Below are 12,675 nucleotides of genomic sequence, written 5' to 3'. Positions count from 1 at the left end.
TGTAAAGGGTAAAGAGACTTCCGGACGAAGTCGATCGCTTCTTAATCAGCGAAGTTCGCACGCTTTGCTTCCCGTATCGTTAACGAAGCGCAGAGGATAAGTATGATGCATATTCCAGCGTGGTCCCCGCAAAATCCCCGCATAGCCGATCTCGAGAGCCCACATTCTCACCTCCGTTTTGCGTCGCATTTAGTCACTACGTTAAGTGGCTGTCTGATCCCGAAGTCTCATCCTCAGAGGCCAATTAATAAAACGAAAACGCGCATCGAGTGATTATACTCATGTCAGTGCTAAATGCATGATAAAGATACGAGTCCCAATCCGACGATTCAGAAGAACAATATAAGCCTGAGACTCTTAACGGTCTCAGATATAAAGAAGAGTAGCCAAAAATATATTCGCGCGAGAGAAAAAGTGTGTGTGAGAGAGAGAGAGAGAGAGAGAGGGGGGGGAGGTAAGCCTAGTCTTCTGTTATAGCGTGACACTTCGAGAGATGTTAGAAAGTTTCTTATAATCCTGATTAAAATGGCTGTATTTTTCTATCCTGATACTATCCCCTCTGTACATATACGCGACACATGTATTATATATGATATGTATCGATACACACATAACGATATACATACGACATGCGTGCGCGAAGGCGACGTCATTTGCGAGAGCAAGTTAACGTATAGCACTGTATATCTGTGTAAATATGTCTAATTGGGGAAGCATGCCTGCGTCTGTTGCGTGCACGTTTGCGTGCGTGAGAAAGTGCAAAGGGGGTTTCTGATGATCGAGCGTAAATTACAGAAACTTTTGGTTCGTGCGAAACGACCACGTCGGCACGCTGTTTTTCGAGGGTGAAAGTGTTGGAATGCTATAACGTTGAAAACAAAGAGATATATATATATATATTATACATAGTATATTATACGACGTAACGTACGCGCGTGTTACGCCGATGCGTGAGATCGGATGCTGTGTTTTCCTATGGATTTCTTATTTATTATCACCAATGGTCTATACAGGGCATAGGTTTAAGAAAAGAAAACCTTTAATTTGCTGAGATTTAAACTGCGAGAAGATAAGAACGTAAAAAAAAAAATATTAAAAAATGCTGTATGTATACTGAAGGCAATACCTATACATACTTAAGAGAGCGCGAAAGATACGCAAAGACACGTTCACACGCGACATGAACATACATATACACACAGAACAGAACACTTGTTAAAAGTAATAAATTATAGCATAAATTAAAAGTGTGACCTTGTGATTTCTACCTTCGGATCGCATCTCATTTCGCCTCTCCGCCATTCAACATTCTAAGGAGAGCGACGTAAATGTAATCAAAATGATTTACATTTAAATTTACATGTAAATGACCAATAAATGATGGGTAAATGCTGAAAATAGTAAGTAAATGTGCGTATACGGTAAAGTTTCGTTTCTGCAGCGTGTCTCTTATTAATAAATATCGCGTAAAATAACATCGTTAATGAGTTACGGCACGTGTATTAAAATGAGTCTCGTTTCTGCACTTGGAAACGCTCGTGATAAAAGGGCTTCGTAATCGCAACAGTTTCAATTACGGTTGAAATAATGAAAAATAACGAAAGAACCCAAGCGGATCCAATTTGCAATTAAATCGCTCGTGCTATCTCCATAAAATGCACGAATGAAATAATCTAACGTAAGCTGACGGTAGATTATTCACTCTGCGGCGCGGAGAAATTCTAGGATGGAAAACGAGATAAACCTGTATTATTCTCGCCGAAGGATAATTAAGTGTGAAACTTACAACTGACTTCTAGTCAGGCAGCTCATTGCAGAAAAAATAATAGACGCGGCGGATGGATGTGCAATTTACCGGGTTAAATCGCGAATCGTAGAGCAACGACGATACGCACAGGGCACACAATTATCCTGCATAATTGCTTGACAACTCGAGTGGAGATGAACTCGAAATGCAACGCGACAGCGGGATATCTCGCTACATAGCGAAACGCTCTGCAGTTTGTTAAAGATTTGATAAATAATGAATTGTATATATATTTATATGATATTTATATATTTAATTATTTACTTGAAAGTAGGAGTGTATATTACAGTACCTATGCATTTGTTAAAGAATAATACAATTTACAATGTTTTACAAAGAACTGACATTTTGTGGAAGAATATAAATAAAAAGACAAGTTACACAGCAATAAATTTAAAACATTAACACGAATCGTCAGGATTAATCATGTATGTTAATGATTAAAATATTAATTTATTGTGAATACTGTATATTATTTGCAAATGCCAGAAATTTGTTGCTGGTTATACGTCTGGTTTGCTTTTTATTTGTGTTGTCGTGGAAGTCAATTCTTTATTCCAGCCAGATAATTTCCGCCGCTAGATGTGACAACTTTTTTTTCAAGCTATTGCAGCTCGAATCCACCAATATGTGTGACTACATTGATTCGGTTCAATGCAATCTGCAGTGACAATGGTCGCGGCCAACTGCCACAGCCGCCAGCGAAATTCAATCTGCAGCGAAATCGTTTGGTGCCAACTTTTACGGACGTTTGAGAAATAAAAGGTATCCAGGGGTTTCGGCCGTTTATACCCGCGTGAGCATCAAGGTACTTGGCTGTGTGATGAACAAAAGAAAGAGGAATCAAAGGAAAATAAATAGATAAATAGTAAAATGAAAGCTAGTATGAAAACAGGTTAGCAAGTGGTAACGTTACGTCTATGTACGTGACGAGATAAGTTAAAACTAATTTTTCCGCGTCAAATATTTGTTTTATGTATGAAACAACTTAATTTGTTCCTATTCAATTTATCCTATTTAATATCGTGATAAACTCTGAAAAATTAAACTTTGCAAATTCGAAATAAATTAGTATATTCAACTTTGGAACATTACGAAATGTTATAACAAAAGGAATACGAAACGTGTATATGGTATGTATATTGTATTTAACATTGGGGAATGACAAGGAACAAGGAATAAATTAGAAGAGTGATTTTTCTATTACAAAAGCAAATTAATACGTGGCAATAATCTTGGAAAACAAAAATTTTATTAATGTATTTATAATATATTTAAATACCAGTAACAGAAAACATTTCTATACTAAATAATACTTAAAACTAATTACATATTGTTGTAAATAATAATAAGAGAGATACATATACCATATTTCTATAAGAATAATACCTTTGGCGTTTTCTTCTGGTCATTATTAGCATTTAATTATTTTAATTTTGTACGTAATATTTTGAACGTATGCATCACATAAAGCAGTTCGGAATAGACTGCTATTAAAGATGGTATCCAACTTCAATCTGAAATAATATTATACTGTACATCGTTTTACGGTGCGATACTTAGAAATTATAATTTCTCTAAATAATGAAACAAGGAATCTCAGTTATTTAAAAACGTTAGGGAAATATATACATATGCAACTTTGTAACGAAAGTTACGAAATGAAGTACGAAAATATCCAAACGAATTATTTCTGCAATGTATTTTATAATTTTCACATCATTTACCACAGGTTGTTTATTATTTTAAATTTTAATTCGCGCGTTTTAGGTTCATATTTGAGATTTCATGAAACGCGGGATATATAAATAAATGTCTGCAATTAAATTTAATTAAACCTTGATGAAATTTAATGGGTACTCTAAATATCTCCTAAATTTTGATAGAATTGCATTTAATGTTGTGTAATTCAATCTATACGCGACCCGCAAATGTGCGCCATTTCAAACCTACGGAATTCACGTGTGTGTATCCTGTTTCACGCAATTTCAATTAATTTAATTAAATTCTCTTTATATGCACTTCCTCGGAGGACGCTCTGTGAAGATAAACAATGTAAACGTGAGCACGTGCCGATCGATAATTCAACGAGCACAATTTGTTTCAGTCGATGTCGGGACTTGTTTCGTCTTTAATCTCTCGCGATTAATCATATTTACCGACTGCGAAAATAATTGCCACCGCTGCAAAACAAGCAACGAGCCGCGCTACGCGCCTCCTCCTGTCTTTTCTCGGCCGAGATAGAAACTTTTCCAGGTGTAATTAATGTAAATAAGAAGCCCAGGTGACTACGGGCGAGCTGCCTCATTTCTCTCTGTCTACCTTCGGTTCCTTCCACCTTGCGGCCCCGCAGAAAGAGAGCCGGCACCTGCGGCACTCGGCACGCGGAATGGCCACGGCCGTGTCTCGCGTTAAATTTTTGAAGGATTTACGAGCAACATTGCGTCCCGAACGAAGAGTATGCGGAACATTTTATTTGCGTTCTTGGGCAAAGCGGAAAACTTTCATTCTTGGAGAACACACATTTCAACGCCTGGCACTGAAGAAATACAGTGCTACCGTCCCTTTGCGAAAGTAATACCGACGAAGTCGTGCAATGTTATTTAAATATCCGCCTTTGGCTATAATTTTCTAGTGCTGCAGTCGCGACATTTAATATCCCTTTCCCGTGATAAATAATAAATCGTTACGTAATTGTTTTATTACGTCGCAGCATTTCAATTTCTTAGAATCTTTGTCAAAAATTAAAACATTACCCAATGTAAAATATCACATTTTATGTAACATAAAACATGAGACTTCGTGCATTGACTGAGCCTGATATTGTATTGTGACTTTCCATTACTTTCGTACACATTCGTTATAAGAACGATGATTGACACATGAATAAAAACAAGGAAAAAAAACTTGAAAGCTTTCGCGCTTACATGCTGGACCATTTACAAATCGATGTAATATATTCGCCACGGGATTTATGCAAAATAAAATTCGTTCTGATGTAACAGTGCAATAAACTGGTTTCGCCTTTCGACCAAATGGTCGCAGTTTACGTATGCCAATAGACCAACAGAATTGTCAGGCACGAACGTGTATGATTAACAAAATTGGTTTGCTAATTAATATCTCGTGAATACCGCGTTCCATATTCATAAGCTTCTACCAGCGAACTTCCCACGTTCGATGGCATTTGCCGAAGCAAACAGACGTACTTCCAAATGATAATTAGGAATCTACTGTATACAGAACAGAGTATTGAAATTTCCACTTTGAAATATATATCTAATATATATATTCGCTCTCTTGTGAATAGTCCATTTATAGGATTCTAAATTACACGCTCGTTGAATGGATATTGGAAAATTTAATAATTAAAAAGTTAGAGGTACCCTTTTGCAGATAAAATAAATAAATTTGTATAATAAAGTATCTTAATGCTCTCTTCATATTTATTTCATTTTGTTAGAGTAGTATAATATAAAATATTTTAATGTAACGAGTAATATAAAATATTTTAATGTAAAATTTTTATGTTTTTTTTCTTTCCTCATATTACTTTTTCATTCATTTAATAATATATGATAATAAATGAAATGATAAATATGAATATATAAGCATTTGTTAAATGGACCTCTGGACATTCACTGAATATATTAACCTTTATCAAAATAAAATATCGTTGAATGAGTCTTTTTTTAAATTTACGAATTTTAAAATATTTTAACTCGCTCAGTTATATATTATTTGCACAACATGTAATAAATATCAAGAAAAATGAAATAAATTCCAGCCTGCGATATTATTAAAAGCTTTGGTAGATCGTTCTCAAAGGAAGTGCACGTAGAAAAAGTTATTGTTTTATCTGACAATTATACAATAGTCATTCAAATACAAGTGACATTTATGCTCGCGGGGATTGAATTATTCAGTCAATTAAATGGAATAATAAATTCCGCGAGTTCGCGACTGCACAGCGGAGCGCAGAAATATGAATGCACTAAATTTAATGACAAACTCCGAAGCGGCGCGGTAATTTCTTTCTTTTAATACCCGCCCCTCGCCCGTATTCCGAGAGGTGTGGCCGCTTTATCTCGAATAACCCGTAAAATATATCCGACAAAAACTGCAATTTGCTTGATTTACTCGTGGGAATGTACGGTGTCTCGATACGACGGCGCCATTGGCCAAGTGAAACGTAACGGAAGAAAGTCGTAAATTGGAAAAAAAGAGAAAACGTAGCAGCAGTAAGGAGATGAAGACACATAGGATGAGACAGGGAGGAAAGGGAGAAGCGAAGCGTGGGCTGCTCGTAACTAGCCGGCACGTAGCTAATAAATTGCGACCGAAGTAATATCGCGTGCCATTAAAAAAGCTTTCGAGGGACATGAGTACCGCGCACCGCACAACTTACAATCGCGCCTTGAGAACTCACTTTTGCAAATGCGGGAGCGTGCGGTTGCGGTAATTTCGGCAAAGTTAAACCCGCTTTCGCGGCGATCCCAGGCTCCATCGATTTCGTGGCAGGATTACCCGTATGTAAGGCATAATTTATTCCGCCGAAACCTCCGAGCTGCAACTGCAATCCTGTAAAATACATTAATTGCGTTATGCCTATCAATTTCGTGCGAAAAAGTTGCGGTATAAAGTCCTCAAATTGATCAGCAGATCGAACTGCTGGTAAAGTCTGTGTCCAAGAGTCGCGAAGAAAGAAGAGATACAGTACACGTATACGTATGCTGTTGAGCATATTTCTATATGCAAAAATTCATATCCAATAATTAGATATTATTAGAAAAAACTATAAAGTTAGAGTAAACGAGGAGATATAAACTTGACAAAGGGAATAATAATAATGTAGTTTTGTGCAGTTTAAAACTTTATTACATATAAGTCCCGCAGAATTTTACGCAAGTATTGCATAAAATTTTATTTCATTATCGCACAAAATTTTCAATTTGCATCTAATAATTTTCATATCAGGATTTGAAGAATTTCATAGATAAATTCTTGCTGAAGTTGAAACGCGTTATATCACTCCGCTATTCCATTAAATTCCACAGCGTTTTCGGGCGAATTTCTGTATCTTCAGAGAAATTCCGGGTGTTAGGTTAAATGTATGTTACGGTCGAAACCGAAGATGTAAAACTTGCTTGGCGTATAGTGCTAAGATACCTGTGGGGTACCATGGATTTCTCGCCTCTTGAGTTTGTCGTAATTGTTCCACGTGATGTAAACTTTGCCCGAGGTTCAAAGTTGGTATGCTCGCAGGTATGTCCGTCGTCATGCCACCAGGTATGCCCGTTGATATGCCACCAGTTATGCTTGCAGATATACCATTGGATGTACTTGAAGTCATACTCGGTATGCTTGCCGTCAAGTCTACAGGTAAGTCTGTGCCTGTAGTAAAATATGCGTAAAAGACTGTGTTCGCATTTATTGCCCAAATGTTTCTTTGCTATGTCAATCTCGAAATGTTAGAACATCATAATTGAAGAATTTACAAAATGATCGTCTCGTGATGAATTTAAAAAGTTAATGTAACGTAACGCAGAAATACAATTAGACGTTTGCCGGTTTGATGCTGTGACTTCGTGTTTAGAAGAGAAAGAGTGAAGCTTTAGCTTACTTGGAAAACAGTAACAATCCACGTTATTTATTATTTAATAATTATAATGAGATATAATCATATCGTACCTAGCGACAATTTGCTCCTTGTCGCCGCATCGGGCATTATTATGGGTTTCAATGGTAATGTTGTGGAAACGTCGTTTTTAATTTCTATCGGCCAAGAAATTGGTACTACGGGTATATTCGGTAAAATGAGTTTTGTCTTTCCGTTGAGAGACAGCGGAGCATAACCGGGCGATGTTTCCGATTGTGAGAATTGCTGCAAAGGCCAGTCATGTTTAAGTTTCACGGGCAGCGCGTAGTCCTCAAAGGAGTTCTGAATACCCTTCACTCCGCTTTTGTGCTCTTCGGGGAGAATGTAGTTCAACATGGAGCTTTGGGTTTCAACGTTCTTCGGCGCTTCTAACGCTAGGAATTTGAAGTCATGCTCGTTGATCTTGAGGCTGTTCTTCGGCGTGTGTGAAAGCGCATAGGGATGCGTGTCGCTATTCACTTCGCTCAAAATAGGATGAGGAGGCGTGACAGCCCCATATTTAGTAGCGTGAAAATAAATCGGCTCGATGATGCTAAAGCAAAGAAACTGAATTTAAATGTAATATAATTACGCTGTTGCTTTATCGATCAATTAGCGCGGTTAGTTTTCAATTTTCAATTTTACATTACAAATTTCGCAATTACAAAAATAAAGATTACAAAAATTAAGTAAATTAATAAGAAACTAATAAAAATTTATATTAAGTTTGGCTATTCATAAAGTCTATCGTTAAAGACAATTGAAGAGTATGTAAATTATTTGGTGATACAATTTTTTTACTACTTCAAGTCCATGACTTTACAGTCTACACGTTGTAACCGAATTTTAGTAAACGAAATAAAATTAATTATGCTAAATAAATACCGTTGAGTTCATCTCATTTCAGGTAATGGTAATTATATTACTTTTGCGTTAAGCAATTTGCGATAACACGATGCGACACGATCGTCTCAAGTCCGACATAATAGCATTCGAATGACATTCTCGTTTAGCAATTGAGTAACTTCAGTTGAGTTTAGTTTAGTTTACTGCATAGTTACATTGCTGTAACCAACCGGGCGGATAATAAAGCTCCGGTCAGCCATTACGTACTTTCCGGCGGACGGCGCTATTGATGTTGCCATGACAGGCGAACTGGGCTTGGTTGTTAAACTCGTTAAGATGTGACCTACAATCGAGGTTTGGTTTGTGCTAACTGAGATTGATGGAACGGTTGTTGGCGAGCTGTCAACCGGCTAAAAACAATACAAACATTTATTAACTCGGCGTGTCGCTGATTCGTGTCTAATATATTATATTTATTCGCTGCATTCACTATGGCTTATCTTATATTTTGTCATCTTCAGTGTCAAATGGTACATTACAGTATTACGCATTGCAATTATTAACGTAAAATTATTTAAGAAAATTTGTTAGTCTTATGTTTTATTTAGTAGATGATCGATAAGAATAGTGTTAAGTAAATAAGGTCCGGTTTCACCAACGTCACGTAACTTTAACTTAACTCACTCTTCGTCTCTAATTGTTTCCCTTAGAAAGAGACAAAAAGTGAGCTAAGCTAAGGTTAAAGTTACATGACGTTGATGCAACCGGACCTAACAGGTTTAGTATTAAACAGAATATTAAATATGTGCATATAAGATACATGAGTTATATAAGAAACAATTAACATAGTGTATAAATTTACGCGCAACTGACGTCACAATATGCATAACATTGACGTAAGCTTAAAATTGTATAATATAAAGTATAATATAAGATTATATTAAAAAATTTTTGTTAACCACCCAGCATGCGTTATTGTATAATTGCAAGTAGATAAAGTAACACAAAACTTGATTGGGTTGACGAAGTTGTCGGTTTTCATTTACAAATGCAATTATTCACCGCAAAACGGATTCGTCAAAATTTCCGCGAGAAAGGTTTCGCCTTCGGCTGGGTATCGGATTCAACAGACAGGATTAAATTTTGATTATATAATACTCCGCTTTGTGAAAGCGGAGTATTATCAGCTGCGTAGATTTGGCTCACCGTATTACAGTTGCTGGCCGTCGTTAGCGTCGGACCGAGTTCCATCTTGGAAGCTTCTGAGGAATAGGCTTCGCCCATTCCGGAGAAAATGGAAGGCATGGCAGGATTATGTCCGCGCATGATAACGGGCTTTGATGATGGCATCTCGGCGTTTGATGGAACGAGGTACTCGGAGGACGGGACCATCGGCCTTGAGGACATACTCGGCGCTTGATTGTCTGCGGCGAGAAATATTATCATCATTTGAATGTGGATACAATGCACTATGAAAGAGTTCTCAAGATACCAGCGAAGCGACGGCGCTACGACGAATGAGGGAACGAGTGAGGGAGACAAAGTTGTCCCCTGGGAATAATTCATTATTTTTGAACTCGAGGGTTGGATGTTGTACGCAAGTATCAGTAGAGATTTAACTTGATAGCTGAAAATTATTCTGCAATAATTAACGCGGTGCGATCAAATTAAAGTTCCGAAGGGACGAGTTTGTCTAACGCCTCAATTAACAAACTGCTTCACGTTTTAGTAGAAAATTCAATATCGGATTGCCCGCAAAACAATTTGCGCGAGTTAAATTAAAAAGTCTGGGAGGGAAAAAAAAGAAATTGAACCGTGTCCATTATCAGAGAAACATTTACTCTCTGATGTAATGTTACGTAGAAAAATTCCTATTACATGTCCCCGAAATTATGTAGCATCCGTGAACTCACCGTATTTTGTAGATTTCCCGTCAAATGAAGTCAGTATGTCTTTATATTGTTCGTATGAGTCGATTGGTTTAACATAATCACCTCCGTAAAACTTGATCGAGTTGGAGACGGACGGGGATTCAACGAAAGTCGCTTGCTTGTGAAACGGTGTTTGTTCAGCCGAGGATAATTGTCCGCGAAATAAGTTTCCAAACGACGTTTCAGTCGCAAACAATTGTTCTTTAAATGGTGCTTGGCTTCTGTATGTCGACGCTTGTCCCTCGAAGATTTTCTCTGGAGTAAGTGATTGTCCTTCGAAGAAATTGTCTCTAAGAACCGACCGTTCTTCACGCATTTTTCGATTCTGTATTGGACTCTTGAATAACGGTTTATTTCTAAACGATGGCATAAAATTCGGTTGATGATAAAAAACTGAAAAGCCGGATGAATAGATAACTCGATCTTTCGAGGACACGTCGCGAGAAGCTCGTGGGCTACTTCGATCTCTCGCTAGTTTAACGGCCGAAGTTTGCAGACCGACGGTCTTGTCGACAAACGATTGATCCGGAAAGAAATTCCGTGGACGAGATTTACGATGAAACGTGACATCCGAATTGGAGAAAACGTCTCTTTTAAATTCGTACGCCTCCACAGATATCATCGTCATTGCGACGACGACGACCTGAAGACAAAGGAAAACACTCGCGTTTAAAAATATCATTGTCACGCTGACAAATTTTTACGAGAGGCTCACCAGGACTTGCATTCGACACGCCATAAATAAGCGCTTGACGTTTTATCGCAAATTATTATTCACTGTGTTTTTAAAGTTAAAAAATTGACGCGTATTAACTTGCGCAAATTTTGTAGTGGCATTCAAGATCGAACGTAATGACTACAACAAGTGTAAGTGATCGAGAATCGACAGTCTTATATAGGATTGATGATATCTTTCTCCCAGTTTTTCACCCTTCCAGTGTAGGACTGGTCTGGTGAAACACGTACTCGGCACCTTTCTCCTTCTAGTCGAGAATTCGAATTTACGCGTTTTCTATACGAGGTACGACATAATAATGTAATCTCACAAGAGCTGCGCATTTTATGGGAAAGCGCACTAAGCTTCATATGCATTGATGTCTTAATTATTTTATTATTTTATTAGACAGTATATTATTTCATTAGAGATATTGATGCTGAATTTAGATTTCGGATCTCGCAGATGTTCGAAGCATTTAATAATTGGCACGCGAATATATATCCCTCTTGTTTTTGAAGATGTGAAATTATTTTTCGAAATAAATTTATATGGATAGACTATTTTTTAAAGACTTTGATAAGAACAGAATTGATAATATGATTATTGGTTTCGAAAGTACATTTTTCAAGAGTATTTTAGTCATTATAATAACTTAATATCTTGATATTTCCTTTCAATATTCACTGTAACTACTTGAATATTAAAAGAAATAAGTATACTTTCTACCCTGTAATCTATTTTTACTTTTTTTAGAAACTGTATTGAACTCTTGCTAAGAATATAAGAATCTGAAATAGCTAAGAAATCTCTTCTCGTCGTATCGGAAAGGGAAATAAAGATGCACTAAAAGAAGAATCGCGCTCGCTACTCCGCGTTTTAAGTGCAGACGCAAGAAGGAGCCAAGTCTGCCTCGAGGTCCTTCGAGGAAAATTGCTTGCAATAGAGGCGGCCAATTGCAGAGGTTGCCCTTTACGCACAGATGAATGAATTTACTTTACGAATATATCATTTCAAAGGAACTCGTTTTCCGCCAGCTCTTTCGGCTTTCACCTGGAAGACAAATCGGGTAAGACGAAGGGGATGAGGTTTACTTAACTTTAGCTTCAACTTCGGGATTGGGGAATGAGAAACAGAACGAAAGAAAAAGGTCAAGTGTGTCTTCTTCCAAGTGGCGTGCTGCGCGAAAAAGCCATCTGCGTTCACGTGCAAAGTTTATTTTACTTCGCGTCTTATAGATGTGGATCCGCGGCTTTCTTCGCGCAGTACAGACAAGGCAATAATCGACGAGCTAGAAGAACGAGATTAACTTTTTCTATCAGTTCCATCACGCTCGTGAAGTACAATTTGCTTTCGTCGGGCCGCGCTCTAATCGAAGTTTATATATATTAAACTTAATTGAACGAATTTCTGCAAATGACAATCACGAAGAAAATAATTTTTTAATTTCAGGATTTTTTAATTTAATATCAATTTTATTATCACTTTGAATATATAATTTCTTGTTATTAAGAAAATTATTCAAAAATTGTTACATCTAGTATATAACGTGCGTAATTATAAATTTATATTTATAATTTATTATACTTTTTTTATTATTTATATGTAATGGACAGTAAAATACATAGGGGAACCCGGGGCATAACGGGAACGCTAAGGTTAAAATTAATTTTAAACAAAATGAAAATACATAAATGAATTATTTTTTTACGAAAATATTCTTTGAAATGTCTACTAT

The 12,675-nt window shown here is 36.8% G+C and overlaps 1 protein-coding gene across 1 annotated transcript; it reads right to left on the bottom strand.

Annotated features, from left to right (window-relative positions):
- Positions 1 to 2,411: 2,411 nt before the first annotated feature.
- Positions 2,412 to 9,906, bottom strand: LOC105565577. The gene is given in 7 exon segments (XM_012018879.1): positions 2,412 to 2,623; positions 5,962 to 6,214; positions 6,216 to 6,367; positions 6,977 to 7,201; positions 7,499 to 7,998; positions 8,559 to 8,701; positions 9,498 to 9,906. Coding segments are annotated over 7 exon segments (1,845 nt in total). The 5' UTR covers positions 9,858 to 9,906.
- Between the last annotated feature and the right edge of the window lie 2,769 nt (positions 9,907 to 12,675).

Source organism: Vollenhovia emeryi, unplaced genomic scaffold (genome assembly GCF_000949405.1).
Source record: "Vollenhovia emeryi isolate VEMERY1.0 unplaced genomic scaffold, V.emery_V1.0 DF939151.1, whole genome shotgun sequence".
Lineage (NCBI taxonomy): Eukaryota > Metazoa > Arthropoda > Insecta > Hymenoptera > Formicidae > Vollenhovia > Vollenhovia emeryi.
Note: the sequence above shows the minus strand (reverse complement) of the source record. Positions and strands in the feature narration are given on the sequence as shown.